The following is a 24114-nucleotide window of genomic DNA, read 5'->3' on the forward strand; positions in this document are numbered from 1 at the left end:
AAAGTTTCGTGCGTTCGGTTCGGTTCGTTCGTGTCTCCGTTGGTGAACTTCTTGTGCACTTCGTGTGTCGAATGCAATTATGCCAGTATGTGTGTGCTACGGCTATGCGTGTGCAGCTGTGTCCATGTGTGGGTGTGTGGGTGTATAAGCGCGTATTTTTTTTGTTGCTTGCTTTGGCTGGCTGGCTGAGTGAGTTTCGCGTTCGCGCGTCAAATTCAGTTTCATTTCAGTTACTACAACGATTTCAAGACCTACGGACGTTTTACACGGCGTTCGTAGCGCGCGCTGCAATTAAGTAACGTTTTCACACACAAGCAACTCAAAGCATAAAATAGAACAAAAAAATATAATAAAATAAAATATAAAATACAACAGAAACCAAACACAACAACTACAACAACAACAAATTAAACCAACTGCAACAACAACCACAAGATAAACAAATAGACATAGGAGAACAATAGTAAAAAGCTAAAAAAAAAAATAAAAAAAAAACAACAACAACAAAACCTAATTGTAATCAAACTAAAAACGTATTACACAACTCGCCAACTCTCGCCCATCGTACAAACAACAACAACTGCAACAAGAGCAACAGCAACTACAACAACAACAACAACAACGACTACTACGTCAATCAACATAATAGTTCGCTTGGTACTTACAAAACAACAACCAAAAAAAAAGAACTCTAAAAATTCTATGCCATATATTTTTCTTCCCATTTTTTTTGTGTTCTCGTAATGTGCATTACAAAATGCATGTGTATACATTGGCACACTTACATATGTATGTATGTAGAGATAATTATATGTGTGCTTTATTTAGTATGTACACACTGTATGATAACTAGAGAAAACTACTCGCGACAACAATAACAACAAAACGCATTCGAGATATCTTTGAAGCCAGCCAAAATGTCCCTGTCCCTGTCGCAGCAACAGCAGAGGCAGCAACAGCAGCAGAGGCAGCGCAGCAATCAGTTTTGCCGATTGCGCGACTCCATTTCGATTTCGTTATCGCTCAGTAGGGCAGTGGAGCTCGTGTTCGTGTTTCGTGCTTCGTCGTGTGTTCGTGCCCAGCTGTTAGCCGACAGACAACACGAAACGACCACCAACTCCCTTCCCCGCCGCCCCCTTCTTTCGTACTTGCTATCCATCCATCCACTTTGGTGTCCGTGGACATGTTCCATCAAATTTTGTACTGTTTTTTTTTTTTTTTTTGTGTCTTTCTACTTTTCTTTACCCGTGCGCAGCAGCATTGTACAGACACATATACAAATGGTACATAATGTGTTGTACATGGCAATAGAACAAGTGCGTCCTCTCACTCACTCACACTACTCTCGCATCACAATTTGTCGTCATAGTCGCGCACTCAGCTGATGGGCAAGCGACGACGAGCTGTTTCGTAAATAGATATACATACATACATATGTACGTATAGACATACATATGTATGTTCTGCATACATATTATGTATTGAATTCGAATTCGATAAACTATTCGCTGTTGTTCTATTGAGTTGGCAGCTCAGCAAATTTTGTGCACACACTCACACAAGTGTATGTATGTGTGTATTAGCGTCATTTGGCATTTATCGTATTCGCATTCGTTTTCGTCGTGGGCGAATTGAGTCGCTGTCGCTAAAACGTGTGTATGTACACATGTTAAATATCGTACTTACATACGTACAAACACACGCACATACATACATACATACACACATTACGTGTATTTGTCGTTTCAATTTTCGTGTGTGCACAGATAGAAAAACAAAATCATGTGCTTTATTTTTCACACTGACATGTGTAAGTACAATGCATGCATGCGTATGTGTGTGTGTGTTGTGTGCATGTGCTTTACATCAGCTGTTCTCTCTGTGTGTGTATGTGTGCGTTGTGTTATTTGTCAATAAACAAGCAAGGGAAACATGTTCCAATGATAACAAATTAAGTGCGAGCAAAACATTTTTTAATTGTGACAAATGGCTGGAGCAAAAAGCGACAACAAAAAAACGACACAAGTGGTGTACAACAACAACAACAAAAGAATGGTAGAAATTAATAGTACAAAATGTCCTCTATGGTGAAAAAAAGGGCACAACAAAAACACACACACACAGAGAGCGAGAGAGAGCGCTTCACAGCTGCATAGGCACGCACACATGCTTACGCTGTCAGCTGTTTTGTGTTGTTTTGCCAAATTGTCTTGAGCACAAAAGTTTTGCTTGTCCCATTCCGCCCCTCACCCCTACACACTACGTCGCTCAGCCTGCCGCCAGCCACCCACTTAAAGCTCAAAACGTAAATACCCGACAGCCGTTTTTCGCAAAGTGAGAGAGAACGAGAGAGGAAACGTTACGGGCTTGTTCTCTCGCTTTTGCTTGCGCTCTTATTGTTTTGTGTGTGTGTGTGTGCGACACTTGCTCTTTTGTTAAGGGGGGCTCGCAAAAGGAATATGAGTGGGGGCGACAGAGTGAGAGAGAGCGAGCGAGGCTAGTCAGTGGACAAAAAAAAAAAAAGGCGAAGAAGAAACAAAATAACACACATATTCGAGTCGAATATAATTTAGTGTCTTTGCGATCTTGTAATATTTAAGTACATGTGTACACACTGTGTGAAGGTGTCGTTGTCGTCTTCTTCGTCTTCTTCTTAGTTTATGCATATATCGTGTCTGTCTGTGTGTGCGTGCGTCGTTAAGTTTTAAATGATGTGCTAAACGACGACAAATAACCTAAAAGGAATTATGCAATTCATATGAAAATAAGGCTTTTGTAGTTTTCGTTTTTTTTGTAAGTGCAACAACAATGAAAGTCTAAAAAAACTATTTTGTGGGCGTCGCAAGCAAAACAGCAACGAACATCAGCTGCACACACACACACATACCAATTGCAAGCATTACGATACGATACAATAGAATACACACATTGGTGTGTGTGTTTGTATCGTATTTATGTAATCGGCCAGTGCTTGTTCGATTATGAGAGCTGCTGACATGTCCCCCCTTTATACTTCCCCCCTCCTCACTCACACGCTCAGCTGGCAAAAGGAATTTTACTTCCAGGCACACGCATACACATGCGAATGCACTTGCATGCGTTGCGTGTGTGTGTGTGTGTGTGTGTGTGTGTGTGTGTGATGTAAGAACAACGACAACAACAACTACGACAGCAAGAGCAACTGTAATAATAGAACAGTTTTCTAACAGTGGCATGTGAACTGGATTATAACACTCAAGACCGTTTTTTTTTTTTTGCTGCTGGTGGTAACATGTAAATAACAAAACTACTACAAAACATATATATTATTTATAAGGAAGCAAAAACAGAAAAAAAAAATACCCCAAGCACAAATTGGCACAAACAACAAAGCTCAAAAGGTTTTCCCATACACTACAAAAATATGTGTGTACATACGCTCTAATTATCTACAAACAAGCTGAATTGAAGGCCATTGAGAGACAATTGGTATCACACACACACACACACACATGCACATGTGAGTGCTGCCCTTGCTGCCTTTTACCGTTACCTGCCCATTATCACAGCGGATTCATAATCGTCAGCTTAACTTAATTAAATTAAAGTCACCTAATTGAAGAAACCAGACAAAACAACAACTGTAAAGAAAACCCCCCCCCCCCCCCCCCCCCCCCCCTCAAAAAACTACAACAACACTGTTAATTGACTGCACGACAGTTTTATAATAATATCACGCAATTACGATTGCGATAATATGTTATGATGTCTCATGTCTTCGATAGCTTGATTCCATAAATCAGACAGCGACTCGTGTCGATAAACAATTCACATTCCTATATACGATATGCATTTTAGTATTTACGTAAAATCCTTTTAAAACGAAACCCAAACTAATCAGCAGATATCTCTAAGTACTATATATATCGAAAACAAAACACCTTCATTCATATTCATTAAAGTTAAAACTCGTGGTTCTAAAAAAAAAAAAGTTGAACTTATTTATAGATTTTTGCTTATTTCGCATAGCTTGTCACATTTTGCTTTATTTTTATAGTTCCTAAAGATTTACGATTCTCAAGCAATTATGCAAATTGTTTCAAGTAACGTAAATGACGAAAAAACAAAGTTTTTCATTTAGTATTTCTTTTATTAAAAAATCATTCAACAATTATGCCTAGAACTTTTTCAACAATCCTTAAATAGCAAATAAAAAAATATGGATATTTATTCGTAAATAACGGGAAAAAACAATACTTTTTAAATGTTGACATTATTTTTTTAATTTTCCTTTTAACTTTGTCAGCAATTCTTAAATAGAAAACAAAATTTATTAAATGAAACCAATCCTTAGACCAAAAACCAACAAATCAAAACTAAAGATACTTTAGAATTCAATCGAAAATTGAACTTTCTTAAAAAATACTTATAAATCATAATAATGAAAAAAATATATTAAACCTTTAAACCCAAAGCAAACAATTTTAGAAATCAAACTTAAACTTTTTTAAAAACTACTTAAAAATACAACTAAATAAAAAACTTATGAAATTCTAAACTTTGGATCTAATCTAAAAAATCAAATTTTAAGAGACTTTAGAATTTAAATCGAGAATTAAACTTTTTTAAAAACTACTTCTAAAGAATACTAAATAAAAAACTTATGAAATTCTAAATTTTGGATCAAAATCCCACAAATCAAATTTTAAGAGACTTTAGAATTAAATCGAGAATTGAACTTTTTTAAAAACTACTTATATATAATGGCTTGCAAATGCAATTACTTGATTTTTTGCTGATGAGTCAGCTTATCATATCACCTTCATCGTCTTTATCTCGTAAGTAGGTTAATCTTTAGTCGTTTTCGAGTTGCTGTTGATAATTTAAATGATATATAGTTGAGTGTCAATATTAGCTTTGCTAACTTGCGACTTAACTTATTTACACTCCGATGATAATTTGTGTTGTAAGTGATTCATTACCGTTGGCTCGAATTATCGATAATCGGTTGTAGTTAAATAGAGGTTCAGACTTTCCTAATATCTTGGGAAAACTTAGCAAATGTGATCTGATTTGGTAATTTTGAATTTTAGCTGAAAGTGTATTAAAATAAAGTAATTTTCTTCAAAAGTATTGCGACTTCTCTAATATCTAAGATATCTATTTAGTAATTCCTTTTTTGAATCAGAAAGAATATACTCATTTTCTTGAAAAGTTAATTATTATTATTATTTTTATTATTATTATTATTAAAATGTACTTATTTGCTTGAAAGCAAAAAAAAAGATTTCATAATTCCCAATTTAATTAAAGTATATAAAAATATATATACTTATTTTCTTGAAAAGTATAGTATAGTATAGTATAGTACATTAAAATATACTAATCTTGAATACGAATGAAAAGCTTAGTAAATATGCTCTCATTTGGTGATTCATAATTTTTATCTTAAAGTATATTCAAATATACAAAATTTCTTGACACTATTTTAAAGTGTATAGTACAGAATACATAGTATACTAAAAGTATTAATAAAATATACTAATTTTCTTGATAGGAAAATATTTTTTTGAAAAGAAAAGAAAAACTTACTAAACTTGCTCTTATTTGGTAATTTAGAATTTTGATCAGAAAGTATATTAAAATATATAATATAAAAGTTTTTTTTTTTTAATATACTGATTTTTCGTGAATAGTATATTAACGAATTTAGTATAGTATATTAAAATATACTAATTTGCTGGAAAACAACAAATAGCTTTGATGAGTCCTAATTTAACTGAAAGTGTATTAAAATAAACATACTATTTTTCTTCAAAAGTATATAAAAATACTGAGTATAGTATAAAATACTACTTTCAGTATTATGAAAATATACTAACTTTTCGTGAAAACAATCAAATAACATATCTATATTTTAAGTCCTCAAGAACTCTGTTGCTCTTAAAGAGCAACTCGCATTGATTTCTCCGACAGTGTTATAACCTGTCAAGTATTACCAAATAGCCCCAGAACGATGTCACCATCATCATCATCACCATCATCATCATCGTCATTAGTTGTGACTCTTGTGAGGGGCTCGTTTCGCAGCAGGAAGAGCAACAAAGCAAAGCAAAGAATTGTGGGCTATAAATAACTTTTGGCCAGTTTCCTTTTATTTTTTATTTTGTGTGTGACAATTTGTTGCACACTAATCACGATGATGATGATGATGCTGAAGAACATCATTATAATAATGAGCCACGTTCCAGCGAACGAAAGTAAACAACAACAACAACAAGAACAGCTGCGCTCGCTCTCTCTCTCTCTCTCTTTCTATCCTTCACTCGCTCTCGCTATGTGTTGCTTCACACTCTTCGGCGCGCTCTCTCTTAGCTTCTGTCGTCATTTGCTCTTTGCAAAAATCAATAAAATCTGGGCCAACAGTTTTAAAGGTTGATTTAAAAGGTATGACGACGACGACGACGACGACACTTTGACCCAACTATGAAGCATGTACACACACACAGACATACACACACACACACACACACGCACACAGTGTGTACATATTCAAATATAAATAAACAATAATGGAAGCAACCTTCAGCGTCCTCCAACGGATGTAGTTGAGGGTGCCTTAGAAGCAGCGTGTGAAGAGAGAGGGGAAAGGGGGAGGGGGCAGCTTGGGTTTTTCTTTAATTACGCGCATCTGGCAACTCTCTCTCTAAGTGTGTTAGTCTTGCCATCTTACATGTGTGTACATGTTTCGACATGCATAAAAGTGAAAATTGAGCCGAGCTTTTTCAAGTTCACACACACACACATACATTCGCTTGCATTGTGCATCCCCTTGTGAGAATGCTTATAAATAAATAAATACCGTTAGCGCGCGCCGTGCAAATGGAGAAACCTTGTTCTCTTCTCTCAACCTGACAACAACAACAACAACAAACAGGGAAAACAATTTGTGTCGAACCCTCCCAAAAATAACTTCTGGCTGCATCGAAGAAGGGTTGTCCGTAAGTTGTTTTACGGGTCTCGCGACCCTTTCGATGGGGAAAGAGATAGAAGAGGAGGAAGAGCTTTGCTATTGCTGTGTCCGTTATTAAATGAAGGTCAAAGTTGGCGCTATCAATGCGTACAATACAATAATAGATCTCTTTTGAGGGTTTCAGCTGCCTTTTTTGGCTCTGAGAGAAAGCGTTTTAAAACCTCATTTTAAAGGTGTCTCACATAATTTATATTGATTTTAGTACAATATTTAAAGTATGTAGAGAAAATCATGTTGGAACTGTATTCGAAATGAAACTTGACTTTGCAAATACATATTTTTAATCATTTTCAAAAAGTATTTTAAAGGTGTCCCATAAAATTGATATTGATTTAAGTAATATTTGAAAATCACTTTTAAATGAATTAGAAAGAGTATTTTGCATTATTTCTGAGCAAATTATTATAAAGGAAATACTTTTTTAAATGGTTCAAAATATTTGTGAAGTAATTAAATATATTTCACATTATTTATAATGAAAATGAAGAAAATAAAGCTGTGTAGAAAATACAAAAGATTTACTATCTTACAAATGTTATAAAAATGAAGCATAGTTATGAGAGTACAACTTTTTTTTTTTGTGTTGGCTCTTTTTATAACGGAACTATACAATTTGATTTGTGATTCATAAAAATTCAGAAATATATCTAAAGTAGTTTTAAAAGAAGTTTAGTTTTTCTAGCTGAAAGTTTTATAATTGTTTAATGTCATATCATTAATTTTGAATCTAATTTTTATTCGTATATAACGCGATAAAAAGATTAATAATAAATAATAATTAATCATACTAAACGTATGCTTAACATCATACGCAGATTATATAGTATTACTATATACTATATACAATCAATTTATATATTATATTACTATATATAGTATATTTATTTAATTATAAAAGCTAGTATACGGTTGCTAGTATATATATTTCTATAGCAACTGAATATACAATATAGATAGACAATATTTGCGTATACTTGATATTGATAGTGACAAGCAAAGGCAATATTTGCGTATACTTGATATTCTAAGTTACATTTGTGTATGCTTTAAAGATAATACTCAATTTTGTTAGTTCCCTTTACCTTTGCTTGATTTTAGTTTGCAGTTAAAAGATTTGATTTGTTTGTTGACTTTTAACCAAATGTAATTTCTATCGATGGACATAAAAATAGAAAGAAATAACATACAAAGATATCGTGGCAAATTGATATTTCCACCAAGTTGCGTTTCCCATGGGTCCGCAGTCTTCGTCTGTCTCGCTTCTGCTTGTAGTACTATTATTGTTGTTGTTGTTGTTATTCTCTTTTATTTTTGCCCCCCAGCTGAGCTTTGAAATCAGCGGCCTTCACTCGAAGCGCGTCTAGAACGCAGCAGATTTGCATACACACAAAAAGTCTACAAGTACTATACATACATATATAACATACATAGCTGTATATACTACCATGCATAGTAGTTATTTACAGTGTTATGTGTGTGTGTGTGCATTTATGTACATTTGAACGCTTTGACGCTTGCAGTTTACACACATTTGAGCAAAGAGCATAAAAGCAAGTGCATTATGTACACATGTATGCGTAGTCAGTGTGTTTGTGTGAGCTCTTGAAGTCGTTAAAATGTCATCGCGCACACGCAGCAAGAAGCGACAGCGAAAGTAGCAACAACAACGACAACAACAACAAAAGCTTTGCTGCTGCGAAAGCTCGTCTCGTTTGCTCCAGTTACGATTGCACTTTTGCGAACGAACGAACAAGCGAGCGAGAGAGTGAGAGTGAGAGCCGCTCTCTGCTTTGTGCTAGTTTTCGCATGTGATGCGTGCTCTCTTTTGTGTTCATTGTATGTGTGTGTGTGTGGCCACGGTTAACCTATATTTAAGGATGACATTTAGGTGCACAGCGTGTCGAGGCAGCACTTGTCTGCTGCAATCGGAGCAAACTGCCAACTGACGCTGAATGACGTCGGCACCCACACACACACTACATACATACATATATACATAACTATGTACATACACATATATATATATATTTATATATATATGAAGTGTCGGCAAAGGTCGTGCCTAATAAGCTGAGAACCGGGCCAGCAACGTTTTCTTTTCAATATATGAGAAAATAATGCAAATTCAATAAGCCATTCAAATTGCTCAATCACAATACTTATTTGTATTATTATTGTTACTGCATGCCATATACAATATGGCTGCCATCATTTATTTACAGTCAACTTGCTTGTTAATTATCGTTAATAGGCCCCATCAATTATCTTTGGTCCTCCTCTTTGTGCTTTGCTCTGAAGTCAAGTGCTTCCTTTGATGCGAACACTGATTTTAATTGTGTATTGTCATTACCTTTGGAACAGCAATCAATATTCTGCATTTATTTCAAATTCTCAACTTATTGTGAAAGTGTATAAAAAGGTATTTCTCAATATTGAAAAGCGAAACTCAAGTGAAAAGCAAAATTGATTTTGATTTAGTTAGTTGACGATAAATAACCAATAATATGAAATCTAATATAATATAATATACGAATATATATCACAAAGAAAATAATAAAGAAAAATAAAAATAATAATAATAGTAATCATAATAATAATAATAATAATAATAATAATAATAATAATAATAATAATAATAATAATAATAATAATAATAATAATAATAATAATAGTAATAATAATAATAATAATAATAATAATAATAATAATAATAATAATAATAATAATAATAATAATAATAATAATAATAATAATAATAATAATAATAATAATAATAATAATAAATTCTTTTAATATTTTTCAAACAAATTCTAAAAACTAACAAAAATCATTTTAAAATATTCGATGAATTCTCTTTTAACGTTTCTCAATGTTGGAAACTTAACTTTTTTTTTTTTTTAATTAGATTCTTTATTTAAGTATCGAACCAGTACAGCAAGAACAAAATAGTTCTATAACAGGAAACTTAACTAAAATAAAAAGAAAATTAGCTTACCGAAAAATTTGTGCAAGTTCTTCCAAAATAATATCCTCTTCAATCTCTGTATTTTTTTAGATTTTTTTTTTTTTATTTTTTCTTCTTTTATCTTTTTTTGTACACAACAAATTTCAAGATTTCGCACACTGCTCACTAAATATCATCTCTGGTCTCGACAATGCGACTGATGATGGGTATATCTTCGGGTTGTGTGCTATTCACGCTATTCGGATTGAGTGTGCTTTGCACATAATCATGTTTGAATTTCTCCCAACGTCGCGTCTTGAGGAAATTGCCAAAGAGTTCCTCACGCGACGGGACACAACCCTCCAAATAGAATTTGCGACGTTTCCAGATATGTCCAGGATTTTGATCCGGCTCCATTAGCCAGAAGCGCGGCAACAACATGCATTGAACCACTGTGCGTGCCATGATAACGCGATGAACTATCGTCTCGCCTAGACCAAAAATTCCGCCATAAGTCAGAGAACCAACGTCCACAAAACGCGTCTCAGTTTCCGGCTGTAAAAGGGTTTAAATATTATACTAAAGAGTAGATAGTAGATAGATGGATAAGTAATAGTAAACTTACAACTACATTGACTGTGGGTGAAATGTACGTGTCACGCGGTGTATTCTGATTCATCGAATCATCGGTTTCGACACGCAGCACATTCGCATCCGATTGTCGAAGTGATTTGAGCGTTGGGCGCGCTGTGCTTCGATTCGATGATATCATCGATTTCATTGTTGTTCTCTCAGTTGTTGGCGTCTCCTCAACAGAGATTTCCTCTTCCACAAAATAATCCTCTGGAATGTAATCATATTCATCCTCCGCATCCTCGGCATCCTCGGCAAAATAATCCTCATCATCATCGCCATGCATTGAACTGGCGCGAGCCGTCGATGAAGTCGTCTTTCCAAAACTTGTCAATCTTCTTGCCACATAAGTTGTGCGACGTCTCAAAACAGTTCGTCGCGGGTTGCGATGAATTTTCCTTTTCAACTGAATTCCACCATAACCACAGGCAATTTCCACCTCTCGCAGTCCAATTTTGCGTTTCTAAAAGGGAAAATTTCAATTTTTTTAGCGCAATTTTCTTCATTTTCGTACTTACCGCTTTCTTCTCCTGCAACGTTTCCGCATCTTGTGAATCCGTTGAGGCCAACAAATCGTCGAGATTAAAATCGGAATTCGATACTTCGACTTCCGAGTCACGTAAGCGAGTTTTGCTCGTCTTCGCATCAAGATCAAAACCATCTGCATTGTTCACTTTAACCAAATCGTAGGTGATTTTGCCCACATTTCGCAGCACTCGCATTTTGAGGCACTGTAGTATGGTGCACTCGCCGCTGAGTATGAAATGAACATAGCTAACAGCGCCTCGATTATCCGAATATATAAACTGCAAGGGATCGTATTGTATTAAAAGTCCATAGCTGCAGGCGCGCACAATCTGAAATTGAGAATAAATTTGATTTGTCAGAAGTACTTAAGTGGCCAATCTTTTACATCAGTCAACCAATCAATCAATCATTTAACTGACTGAAAATTCAGCAATCAACAGCTACTTGACTGATTGATTAATTTTATTATCGATCGCGAATTTTGAATTATTTGCAATCAATCAATCGCATCATCAATCAATCAATGACATCACTTCAGTCATTCGGATTTCGATCGATCAATCATTCACAAAAGCATTTGATTGATAGCTTTGTTAACTGCCACTGACTTCAATCACGTTGTATTTAAATGGCATGTCAATCAATCAATCATGCACTTAATTGATAGCTTTATTAACTGCCACTGACTTTAATCACGTTGTATTTAAATGGCATGTCAATCAATCAATCACACATGCACTTGATTGATAGATTTGTTAACTGCCACTGACTTCAATCACGTTGTATTTAAATGGCATGTCAATCAATCAATCATGCACTTAATTGATAGCTTTATTAACTGCCACTGACTTTAATCACGTTGTATTTAAATGGCATGTCAATCAATCAATCACACATGCCCTTGATTGAAAGCTTTGTTAACTGCCACTGACTTCAATCAGTTTGTATTTAAGTGGCATGTCAATCAATCAATCACACATGCCCTTGATTGATAGCTTTGTTAACTGCCATTAGCTTCAGTCAGTGAATATTTTGGTTGATTTTTTTTTTTAAATTTAGCCAGCTTTTTTTCTGAATATTGAAACATTTGTCAATTTTTGTAATTTCTAATTTATCTAAAATTTTCAAACCTGTTCCTCGGTGAAGAAATCAAAGTAGTTAAGCGTTTTTAAGGCTGTCTTCTTGTCCGCCCACTGTTTTCGCATAAAGGGTCCCAAAATTGTTCTAAACTCCAACTCGGTTATGCACAGCAACTCGCAAGACGCTACAAAAAACAGATAGCATATAGTTCGCTATATAGAGTAGACAATAATACTATTACATATCGTCACATAAGTGTTGAGTCTGCTACAATTTTCGAGCACTTCCACGTCGCCAATCCAATCTCCAGGTCCCACAATCGCTTCCGATATCATTGTAGTTTTCTTTGTGGCCTGACATAAGAACTTGTATTAATTTCATTTGATGAATTCGTAATATAGCATTCATTCACCTTGTCGTAGAGGGTTTTTTTCATTTCGATTTCGCCGGAAATCACAAAGTATATATAGAGGGGAAAATCATGTTCTTTCATCAGTATGCGATCAGCGCCAACAGTCATAAACTTGATCACGGGCACCAAGCGAGCTCTCAATTTCTATAATAGTTATCGTTATCGTCATCATCATCGTTGATGCAGCTATCGATAGCTGGAGATAAGACTTACCGGCGGAATTCGCGAGAAGCAGGTTAAACCTGCCACAATCATGCACAATTTCTTGCGCTCCTCCACAGTGCGAGCGTAGGCTGGAGAGCGCAGCAGTGCTTTCTCCTGTGATGGAAGCAAATCATGTATCAATCACGTTCAATCATACAAGCGTTAGTTATCGATCGATCGATAAAGCGAATAGTATGCAACCAATAAACTAGTTATTAAATAAGTCAATCAATCAATCAACAAAAATCCTAAATTGTTTGCTTTCAATCAATTAAGCAGACCATAATTAATCAATCTATTAGACGCATAAATACTTTAAATAAATTGATCGTCAATCATTTAACTGTCGAACAATTGACCAATGATTAACAACACTTGACTGATGGCTTACATTTAATCATTAATGTGAATGGTCAATCAATCACTAATTTTGTATTATTTTTAATCAATCAATCGCAAAAACCCTTGATTGATGGCTTTCTTAGATGCCACTGGCCATGTGAATAATCAATCTGATTGCTGCATCACTTCAGTCAGTAACTATTTGAACAGGATCAGTTAGTATTTAAATCGAATCCTAATCAATCACTCAATCACACTCGCACATGATTGTTAGGTTTGCTAACTAACACTGACTTCAATCACTCAGTCAATCAATCAATCACACATGCACTTGATTGATATGGTTTGTTAACTTCCACTAACTTCAGTCTGCCAGAATTTAAATCAAATCTCAATCAATCAATCAAACATAGTGCACTTGATTGATAGCTTTGTTAACACCCGCTGTCTTTAATCAGTTAGTATTCCAAATCGGATGTCAATCAATCAATCAATCACAGATACACATGATGCGTTAGCTTTGTTAACGTCAATTAATAAATCACACATACGATTGATTGATAGCTTTGCTAATTAATCAATCAATCAATCATTCACACATGTGATTGATTGATAGCTTTGTTAACTGCTACTGAATTCTAACAGTTAGTATTTAAATCAAATGCCAATCAATCAATCACACATACACATGATTGATAGCTTTGTTAACAGCCACTGGCTTCAATCAGCTAGTATTCCAAATCGGATGTCAATCAATCAATCACTTATGCCCTTGATTGATAGCTTCGCTTACCGCCACAGTTAGAATGCCCGTTTTGCGCTTTTGACGGACCAGAAAGGCGAGATTCTTCTTCACGTTCATGGAGATGCCCTGAGCCTGCTCATCGGGCTCATCGAGCCATTGTCTGTTGATCATGACGGCGCGTACCAAACGCTTGAAGCGTGATCGCATATCCCGCTTATGGGGATCGACATCGCGGCGTTTGGACATTATTATTTTTGTGAGCGAAACAAGTGTGCGAAAGTCCAAACGAAGATTTAATGAACTGTTTATAATGTTGTTTTTTAAATGGTTTTTTTTTTTAAGTATTTAATTTTTATTTGAGTTTTTTACGTTTTTAGTGTAACGATGTGAACATGTTTCAAGTGTGCAAAGTAATGAAGATTATTTGAGGGAAATAAACAGCAAAAGGTTGCTGAGATTTCATTCTGAATTCGAGTTTGAGAAGGCAACTGAATTAAAACAAATAACATAATTTCGGTAAATAATTATATTAAATTATATATATTTTGTTGCTTTTTCTTGCAGATATATTTCTTATGAACATCGCTACACACTGCTTTTGAGAACCCAATAGTAAAACAATAAAGAAAAAAACGAACAAGAATTTGCCAAAAAAAAAAACAGTGAAATACAATAGATAAAAGACAAAATACACAAGAAACCACAACAGCGTAGATAAGAGAACTACACAACAAATTAAATGTAAACAAATATCGATGCCATTGAAGAACGGAAAGAGGATGTGTGTTATGTATGTCTAAAGATTGTGCAGATGCCTGAAGATAAGAAGAGCAACTCAAAAAAATAAAACACAACTCGAACTCAACTCAACTGAACTCAACTCAACTCAACTCAAATGCTATATAGTAGGGGATATATAGCAATCGTATCTAGATAACTACGCTTATAACGTCAACAAAACGGGGAACATAAATTCAAAGGGATAACACGAAAAACATTTCTCATTCAACACTGAGAAACTATTCAATAAACATATTCAGATACCAAATCGTGCATACACACAAAACTACAAAAAAATAAAAACAATTTACAAGAAAAACCAAAAAAAAACAACTGTATAACAAGAAATACACATTGTTAATTCTCTACACAAACAAACAACAACCACAACAACAACAACATCTGATATAGAGATTCGAAAAGTATTCCAAATTATCAATCATAGTTCGGATGATAAGTCCAAGTGAAACGTTCTTTCCACCACAGGCAATACACTAACAACAAGCTAGAGCAAGATAGCAACAAGAGCAATAAAGTGCAGCCATAAAACCGTTATACATTTTGTGAGTCAACAAGCGTGCGAAACAGTGGGAGAGAGCGAGAGAGACGACGAGAGAAGAGAGAAGAGTGTGCAAGTGCTGCCAAAATGCATATTGAAATACAGGTTGCGTTGAACTTTGTCATTTCGTATCTGTACAACAAATTGCCCCGCCGAAGAGTGAACATTTTTGGCGAGGAATTGGAGAAGGCGTTGCGGGATAAATTTCAAGGACACTGGTACCCCGAGAAGCCCTTCAAGGTGAGCGAAATTAACTAACTAACTCTGTCTGTCCGTCCGTCTATCTGTCTGTCCGTCTGCCCTTATCAGCTGTCATATTTCAGCGATTGACAGAGTTAAAGCTACCAAATTTATAATCTGCACTCTGCTAATGGCAATCTCTCAAATTGTTTACATTTTAGTATTATATTATTTCTTTAGATAGATTTTGTTCAAGCCAAGTTTCGGTATTATTCTTTAGAAGTAGATTAACACAGTTGTGCATCTTATATATACGGATTAGTAACTTTTAAACACTTTGCATTAATTTTGCAAGTGCTTAAAATTACGAAATAAAATAAAATACATTCGAAATTTGTCCTATTTACTTTGTATTTATCATAAAGTAATACAATGGTGGAACCTAATTTAAGATTTTTTAAGAAAAAGTATTTACAAGAACGAACATTCATTCATGAACTTTTTAAGACTTTTCTTTAAGCTGGTTTCATTAAAATAGCAGTGCGACAAAATCAGAACTAAACACTTTTATTTATATATTCCATTTTTGTTAGTTGATTGCTGGCACATTGCAAAAACCTTGTTAGTCTTAAAAAGTTGATGAACTTATTATATTCTTTCTTGTAAATAATCTTTTTCTTTAAAAAATCATAAATTATATTTAGAAGATCTCGAGATTTTAAGCTGCAATTTAAAGCAATGTTCAAAAGTTTTTTTTTCTTATAATGAATAGTATTTATAAAATTTAATAAAATTGAATTCATTATAAATGGTCTTAAATTAAGAACTGTCGACTGTTGATCGATGTTGTCGACTGTTGATTTGTTAAACTATTGATTATATCACATCTTTTATAACAATTATTTACTGTATCTTTTCAGGGTTCGGCGTATCGCTGTCTGAAAACTGGCGATCCCATCGATTCGGTGTTGGCGCGAGCGGCGCGAGAAAGCGGAGTTCCGATCACCGATATACTCGAGAATCTGCCCAATGAGCTCTCCGTCTGGGTTGATCCCGGCGAGGTTTCCTATCGCATTGGCGAAAAGGGTGCCGTAAAGGTGAGACTTGAAGTCGACTCTATGATATAAGAATTACTGATTTAAACTGTCTCTCTTTCTTTTAGATACTCTACACGGAGAACAATGAGAATCATGAGGATAGCCATTCGGCGGATCGGGAGGTGAGGAAGACGTTCAATCCGGAGGCGCAATGCTTTCGTCCCATCGATGCGGTCAACACGACCATGAACAATTTGAGCTTAAGCCCCAAGGAATTGCCATTGCCAGCATCGGCAACTGGGGCAACAACCACAACTGGTGGAGCCAATGGCGCCATTGGCGCAACTGCAGCAGGAGGAGGAGGAGTAGTAGCTGGTGCAGCAGCTGTAGGAGGAGGAGGAGGAGGAGGAAGTGCAGCCACAACGATGCCCACATTGCCACCATTGCCAGCAACGGTTGCCACAGCATCGGGTTCATCGCCACACTCGACTGCTGGAGCTGCGCAAGCTGGATCATCGAGCTCGCCCACCGCCTATGCCAAGGGCAGTCCCAATCCCAATCCCCATCCACATGGGCATCCTCATGCTCATCCCCATTCGCATTCGCATCAGCATCAACATCAGCATCAGCATGGACATCAGCATGCACAACATCCCCATCCACATAGCCACAATCACAATCCCCATGGACATGGTCATGCGAATGCCAATGGCAGCGGCTCTAGCGGCGGCAGTTTGGCTGGTAGCAATAATAATGCGTCTGCCGCTGCTGCCGCCGCTACAGCCGCCGCCTTTGTGCAGCGTGCCGCTCAAGCGCCGTTAACATTCACCACGGCCACCTTCGCCCAGACCAAGTTCGGCAGCACCAAGCTCAAGACGAGCTCCAAGCGCACCAACAGGTGAGTCTAAAATACCCTGCTCTCTCTCTCTCTGAGACTATGTTCCTTTTGGTGTCATTTTAAGAAACAAAGAGTTGACACATTCAAAACTGTATCAAATTTGTGGGGACTTTATTTATGTTGCCCACTGTCCATAGGGTAGAAGGGAAGGTTTGTAACAGGCAGAAGGAGGCATCTGCGAACCCAAAAAGTATGCTATACATTTTTGATCGCCAAAACGATTTAGTCATTCCGTCTGTCTGTCCGTCCGTCCGTAGATGGAGTTTTTTTGACGCCCCCGTAAATCGAATCCAATACTAAGCGGAATCTTGAGGCTATAGTTACGAATAGTACAATGTTTATAATTCCCGAAAATAGTTAAATGTATTGAAGAAATTCTTGTCTATGACAAAAAAAGCAGATATATATGTACATATTTTGTACTCTATGGTATATTTTTAATGCCGTTAGTCAAAGATATTCTAAGCCTTCGATATATTTTAGTATTTTTTAAGTCTATTTTTCGTATAGTTATACCCGCTACCCATAGGGTAGAAGAGTATTATAAGTTTATGCCTGCAGAAAATGTTTGTAACAGGCAGAAGGAGGCATCTGTGAACCCAAAAAGTATGCTATACATTTTTGATCGCCAAAACGATTTAGCCATTCCGTCTGTCTGTCCGTCCGTATGAAACTTTGGTTCTCAGATATTATAGAAGATAAAGATATCATTTTTTTTCAACAGCAATTGTTATTTTCTTGAAGCTAAAGTTATGAATGGTACATACAATCATAACTAATTAAAATTGTAGAAGTTATTTAAAAAATTCTTCAGTATGGCAGCACTTTACTCTATAGTCCATTTTGAATGTAGTATAATATTGATATACCAAGTATAGGCAGCGATATATTTTAGTATATTTGCTGTATATTTTTGGTATATTTTCAGAATACGGTCTTATTAAAAACGGGTAGCGGGTAACTCACAGTCGAGCACACTCGATATTCCACGTACAGCCGTCGATATATTGTTTTTAGTATTTGGGCAGTATATTTTCGTAGTACAATATACCAAGTAGAGCCTATGAATTATTTTAGACTAGATATTTAAGACTAGAATGTAATACACTCATCAAGCACATTCTAAAAGGTTTTTGGAACTTTACTTGTACAGAAATTTCATTTCACTTATAAACATAATGTAAAAGGCTTGACTAATGTGGAAAAACGAAAAGTTTTAGTAGAAAATATAAATTAAATTTTAAATAGGAGGTTTTTATTTTTGGATTATATTTATTATATTAATGGATATGTTTTAATATTGAGGAATTAAGTTAAATTTTTTGGGAATACTAGCGAAAAAGTAAATTTCAAATTTGTAAAAGATATAATAGAATAACTTTCATTATTTCTTTTACTTAATGTTGCTAATTTAAGTGAATTTTTTCAATATTTTTATTTACAATTTGTTGCCAACAAATTATGAAGAGAAAACCAAATTTATGGGTCTGAAATTTAATATCTATTTTTTTTTATTATGATTCTGATTCAGATCAGGCCGTTAATGTTTAATCATGATACTGCTTTAACTATTTTTTTTATTTTTGTTTTTTATTTTTTTTTTTTTTTTAGGAAAAAAATGTAGTTGTAGAATATGTTTTCTTATATCCACAGACAGAGCACACACAGCCAGCGTTAACTATAAGTAACTGTAATGAAATATATATATATTTTTTTTATATGGGATCGTCAAAATAAACTTTGAAGATGAATAGATTTTTTTTAATAACTGTTTAGTTAGATTTCTGATTTGTATGTCTTTCTCTCTCACTTTCTCTTGATGTGTGTTGTGACTGTTCTAAATTGTACTCTATCCGTTTGTCTCTTTCTATCTTTGTATTCTCTCTTTCTCTCTCTCTCCCTATCGTTCTACAGCAGCTCGTATCGCATGTCGCCCACTGAGTTCTCCAACTACATCAAGCAGCGAGCGATGCAACAGCAACTGCATCACGGACACGGAGGAAACTCCTCAGTTGCCGCCTTTGGAGCCTTGGATGCAGTTTCTCCGGCTCGTTCGCTTTCACCCAATCCGTTGGCATTGGGCTCTGGCAATGCGGTAGCAGGCAATGGGGCAGGAGTGGGAGTGGGAGGAGGAGGAGCATCGACAGCCGCATCGACTGCTGCTGATCCATTCTATTATCCGAACATGGCGATGGGATTGTACCCCCCCTACAACGGACAGCGTAATCTGTATGAGCCGCCGCACTTTAATGCCGATCCCGCTGGCTTGGGATTGTTTGGAAGCGCCGCAGCTGCTGGCAATAATAGCTACAGTACTTATCTGGAACCTTGCTACTTTGGCAACACTCCACACAACCAACAGCAGCAGCAACAACAGCAGCAGCAACAACAATTGGAGCACGCCAACAGCAGCGAGAGTTGCTTCGGTTTGGTTGCCGGAGATGCCGGAGAGTGCAGCGTGGATGAGACCGTTGCCAACGCAGCTGGTGGCGCAGTGAATGGCGAATCATCAGCAGAGGATAGCAGTCCAATTGCCACGCCCACAGCTGGCGTTGTCGCTGATTCAGTCGGAGCAACAACAACAACAACAAATAATTGCAGCTCCGTTTCCGTATCCACTTCGGGTTCCATCTCCTCGAATGTTGCCACTGTGAATGGTGGAGCAACAGCCACAGCTGGAGGCAACACTCAACAACAGCAGGCAGATGCAACTGTTGCTGGCGTTGCTGCCACCACCAGCAGCAACACCAACAATAATAACAATAATAATGCCACTAACAACAGCAACAACAACAAGCTCATCGATGGTCTCAGCTCGTTTTACGGCAGTGGTTCGACTTATCAGCAATTGTTGGTCGCCAATTAAATTTGGAGAAAAGGCGACGGAAGCAGCAAAAATTCAGTTATCAACAACAAGCAACAAAAAAAAAAACAAAAAAACGATATAATTAAATAAACAATGCGTACTCATCATACGATTAACATAGCAGACAGACAACAACAAAAAGAAATATACGCAAAGCAAAAAAAAAAAAAAAAGAAGTTAGTCTATATATTAATAATAGTATGTGTATGAAAACAGAAATGTTATAGTTAGGCACACATATGATTTATGATTTGTTATATCCGAAACCGAAATCGAAATCGAAACCTAAACTTGATGCAGCGCTTTAAGTCTTAACGGATTGTACATATTTTATAGGCATATATATATGTGGTTTATTCTATATGTATATGTGGCCCTAGGCATACACAAAAAAACAACAAAAAAAAAAAACATAAACATACATACATGCATACAAAAAATAGTGGAAACTAAAGAAAAATATCTCTATTCATGTTAAAAAACTGGACAACAACGTTTTTTTTTTAGAACTTTCTAAGCTAATTGTTTTTTTTTTCAAAATTGTTATACGAATATATTTAGAAGAAAACTAAAAAGATAAAAAGAGAACAAAACTTACGATGATAATAATAGCAAAACAATCCAAAAACATTGGATAATCCCTGATCATTAAGTTTCTTGTTTTTTTTTTTTGTATTTTTTTAATTAGTTGATTTTGATATAAAAGAACAAAAAAGAGGAAAAAATAAATCACATTGGATTGAATTTTGCATACCCTTAAATTTTCGAAATGAGTGTAGTATATAATATAATACTTAATATACTAAATCTAGTATAAAGATCGAATGTAAAGAAGTTTCCAGTTACACTATATATAGTATATAGGAAGCTGAAAGCAGGTCCGTCCGTTCCAATCCCGTAGAAATCAAATAAAAAAAAAAAACTATCGTCGGCACACCGATGATTATTGAAAACCCTGGCAGATTATGAAACTATATTCGACCGATCATTCCTATGGCAGCTATATGATATAGTAAATCGATCCGGCCAGTTTCAAAAAAGTTTGCAACAAATTCAAAAAAAAAAAAAAATTACATATTACATATGAAAATATAAATATGTGAGTACATGAATATATGAATATATGAGTATATGAATATATGAATATATGAGTATATGAATATATAAGTATATGAATATGTGAGTATATGAATATATGAACATATAAATTCAGTCAAAACATAATAAACTCTGCTTGGGTAGAAAAAAAAAAAAAAACTAGAAAAAATCTAAGTAAAAATGAAAACACCGCCGAAGGGTGACAATAAAAATTCTAGGAACACATGGATTACGTTGCCTGATCGATGATTTTCGATATATATATTTTGTGCTGTACATTTTTTAATCATTTCTTTTTTTATTTATTTATTTTTTTTTTTTTGGTTATAAGGGTATGCAAACTTCGGCTAGCCGAAGAACTAACACAATATATATATACATATATATATATATAAATATATATCTATTATATTCATATAATATTTTTTGTGTGCTAATATGTGTGTGTATTACTATTTGACTTCATTTTTTTATATGTGTATGTATATCTATTTTTATATGAACATTTGTAATTTTTATAAACAAAACCAAAATAAAGTAAAAACAATTTTATACTTTTTATACGGGCTTACGTGAAAATACCTTGTGCTATATAAATGTTTACTTTAATTTCCAACAAAACAAAAAACAAAAAAAAAATCAAAGAAAAACCAAACAAATACGAGAAATCAACAAAATAAGCATTTTTATTTATAACAAATAAAAAAAAAAAAACGTAAAAGAAAAACTAAAATATTTATATATCTATATGAGAAAATAATTGTAAATATGATTAGAAAGACTTTTTTGTATCTTTATGTTGTTCTTTCTTTTTCTCTGTTCTTTATTTCTATTGGAAAAATTGCAAATATCCCTGAAGTGATCGAAGAGATCGACACAGACATATTCCTTACATTAAGATTATCACATTATAACTACGGTCAGCAATTCCTTCTATATAGCAAAACGAAACGAAACAAAACAGAAAACAGAAAAAGAGAAAAAAACATAATGTTAAATATATATAGCCGATATACATATATATAGATATAGATATATCTCAATATATGTATGCGTATATATGAATAATATAAATATATATATATATATGAATGTGTGTGTGTTCCTTTCCCTTTTTTTTCCTTTTTATCTGCTTACTTTCAATTGCTTCATTCATTGTCTCTTTACAAAATCCAAAGATTGATTTTCTGAGAATTGCAAAATATTGAGAAATGTATTCGAATATGTACCTACACATACACACATACATAGTGTATCTAAACTTACCACTGAAATGGAAATTTAAAGAAACATTTAAGTACCTTACAACAACAAAGCTTCTAACTAAACTGCTGTGATCAAATCCAATAGAAATGAGACATATATTCAAACGATGACAAACTACTCTCGCTACCAACTGTACCCAATGGTAATCGATCCACTGTTATCGATACAATACGATGCGATCGACTTTGAGGTTATGCACGTGCATTGCTCGAATTTATCGGATATTTGCTGTTATTTGTTGTTCATTGTTCATTTGGGTACAGTCAGTGTGTGTGTGAGTGTGTGTGTGTTTGATCACAGTGGTACAAAAGTACCTACTAAAAACACAGAAATATGCATTCACAATATTGGACATGGATCACAAGAAGCAAAAACAAAAACAAAACAAACAGAAAAAAAAAACAACTTTTAGATATATTAGAAAATATGAAAATGAAACACAAACAAACAACAATTTTGTACTTTTATATATATATATGATTGAATATATATATAGAAACCAAAGAAAAACAAACATAAAACATATATGCCTCCATATATATATAAATATATATACTTATACTGGATTCTCAATGTGTCGTTTAGTTCATTGGATAAGTCAGTTTGATATAAGTATATACATACATATAAAATCTATAGATCAATGGTAAAAAACAAAAAAAAAAAACCAGCTCCATTTCCGATAACATTTCTGTAACGGAATTCAAGAATTCTGCATTAAAAAAAAATCAAGAAAAAGAGAAAGAAATAAGAACCGAACCGAATCTGAAAGAATATTCTTTAAAAAAATATGCCACAAACAAATTCTGATAATAATAATAATTCCATTTGATGATGTTCTATTAAACCGTTCCAATCAATTTCAATACACAATAGATCAGATAACTTTAAATCTGAAAGATGAACGGAATAATACTTTAGATACTTTGAAATATTCCAATATGATCTGCTGGGGTATAAAGTAAACATAAAATGGAGACATTTCTTTTTTTATTTTTTTTTTTTGAGTGTTGAGAATTGTAGGGTGTATGAAATTATACAGTATATAAAATATTATATAGGCAAAACCAAAAAAACAAAAAAGTAAAGTAATAATAATAAAATAAAAAGAAAACAAAGACCGATTGCTTGATAGGCATTCTCCAATTGTGATACCAATGTAAGACAGTCAGGCGGATTCAAAGCCCACTCTGTACAGATAATATGTATGTTATTGGAGGAATCCGAGAAATGAGAAATGATAAATGAGAATATGAGAAACTGAAAATGAAAACGAGACGCGAGAAAATGAAATGCCTCTGTATGCCCCACTATAAGTTGTACCCACAAAAAAAAAAATGTACATAGTACAGCTAAACATAATAATGTAATATGCATGTACGTTAGACCCACAGAAGACACACAACAACAAAAAATAGCGTAAATATATGTCTTAAACAAATACATAAATAATGAATTCAAATGAAAATGAAAATAGAAGAACTAATCAATTAAGAGTAATATGTATAACCCAAAAAGAAGCCCTACCAA

The 24114-nt window shown here is 34.4% G+C and overlaps 2 protein-coding genes across 5 annotated transcripts in view; one reads left to right on the forward strand and one right to left on the reverse strand.

Moving 5' to 3' along the window:
* LOC117565843 (uncharacterized) overlaps positions 1 to 14311 on the reverse strand; it is a 328547-nt gene extending 314236 nt beyond the window's left edge. For both annotated transcript variants that reach the window (XM_052007886.1, XM_052007885.1), the window contains exons 1-8: positions 13949 to 14311; positions 12823 to 12927; positions 12610 to 12753; positions 12439 to 12550; positions 12248 to 12381; positions 11108 to 11446; positions 10582 to 11052; positions 10008 to 10511 (exon numbers count right to left, since the gene is read on the reverse strand). In XM_052007886.1, coding sequence (XP_051863846.1) covers positions 10143 to 10511; positions 10582 to 11052; positions 11108 to 11446; positions 12248 to 12381; positions 12439 to 12550; positions 12610 to 12753; positions 12823 to 12927; positions 13949 to 14146 — 1872 coding nt within the window. In that variant the 5' untranslated portion in view covers positions 14147 to 14311 and the 3' untranslated portion in view covers positions 10008 to 10142. The remainder of the gene's footprint in view (positions 1 to 10007; positions 10512 to 10581; positions 11053 to 11107; positions 11447 to 12247; positions 12382 to 12438; positions 12551 to 12609; positions 12754 to 12822; positions 12928 to 13948) is intronic.
* On the forward strand, positions 228 to 20396 carry LOC117576046 (protein Tob1). Of its 3 annotated transcripts, none has more exons than XM_034260584.2 (5): positions 228 to 657; positions 14465 to 15479; positions 16340 to 16516; positions 16582 to 17354; positions 19272 to 20396. In XM_034260584.2, the coding sequence occupies exons 2-5, from the start codon at positions 15327 to 15329 to the stop codon at positions 20218 to 20220; spliced, it is 2052 nt and encodes a 683-aa protein (XP_034116475.1). In that variant the 5' UTR covers positions 228 to 657; positions 14465 to 15326; the 3' UTR covers positions 20221 to 20396. The 3 variants fall into 3 exon arrangements, with proteins under 3 accessions (XP_034116475.1, XP_034116467.1, XP_034116483.1); XM_034260576.2 differs by having other exon boundaries at positions 229 to 657; positions 19269 to 20396; XM_034260592.2 differs by lacking the exon at positions 19272 to 20396 and adding an exon at positions 18966 to 19111 and having other exon boundaries at positions 231 to 657.
* The last annotated feature ends 3718 nt before the right edge of the window (positions 20397 to 24114 follow it).

The sequence above is a fragment of the Drosophila albomicans genome, chromosome X (genome assembly GCF_009650485.2).
Source record: "Drosophila albomicans strain 15112-1751.03 chromosome X, ASM965048v2, whole genome shotgun sequence".
NCBI lineage: Eukaryota > Metazoa > Arthropoda > Insecta > Diptera > Drosophilidae > Drosophila > Drosophila albomicans.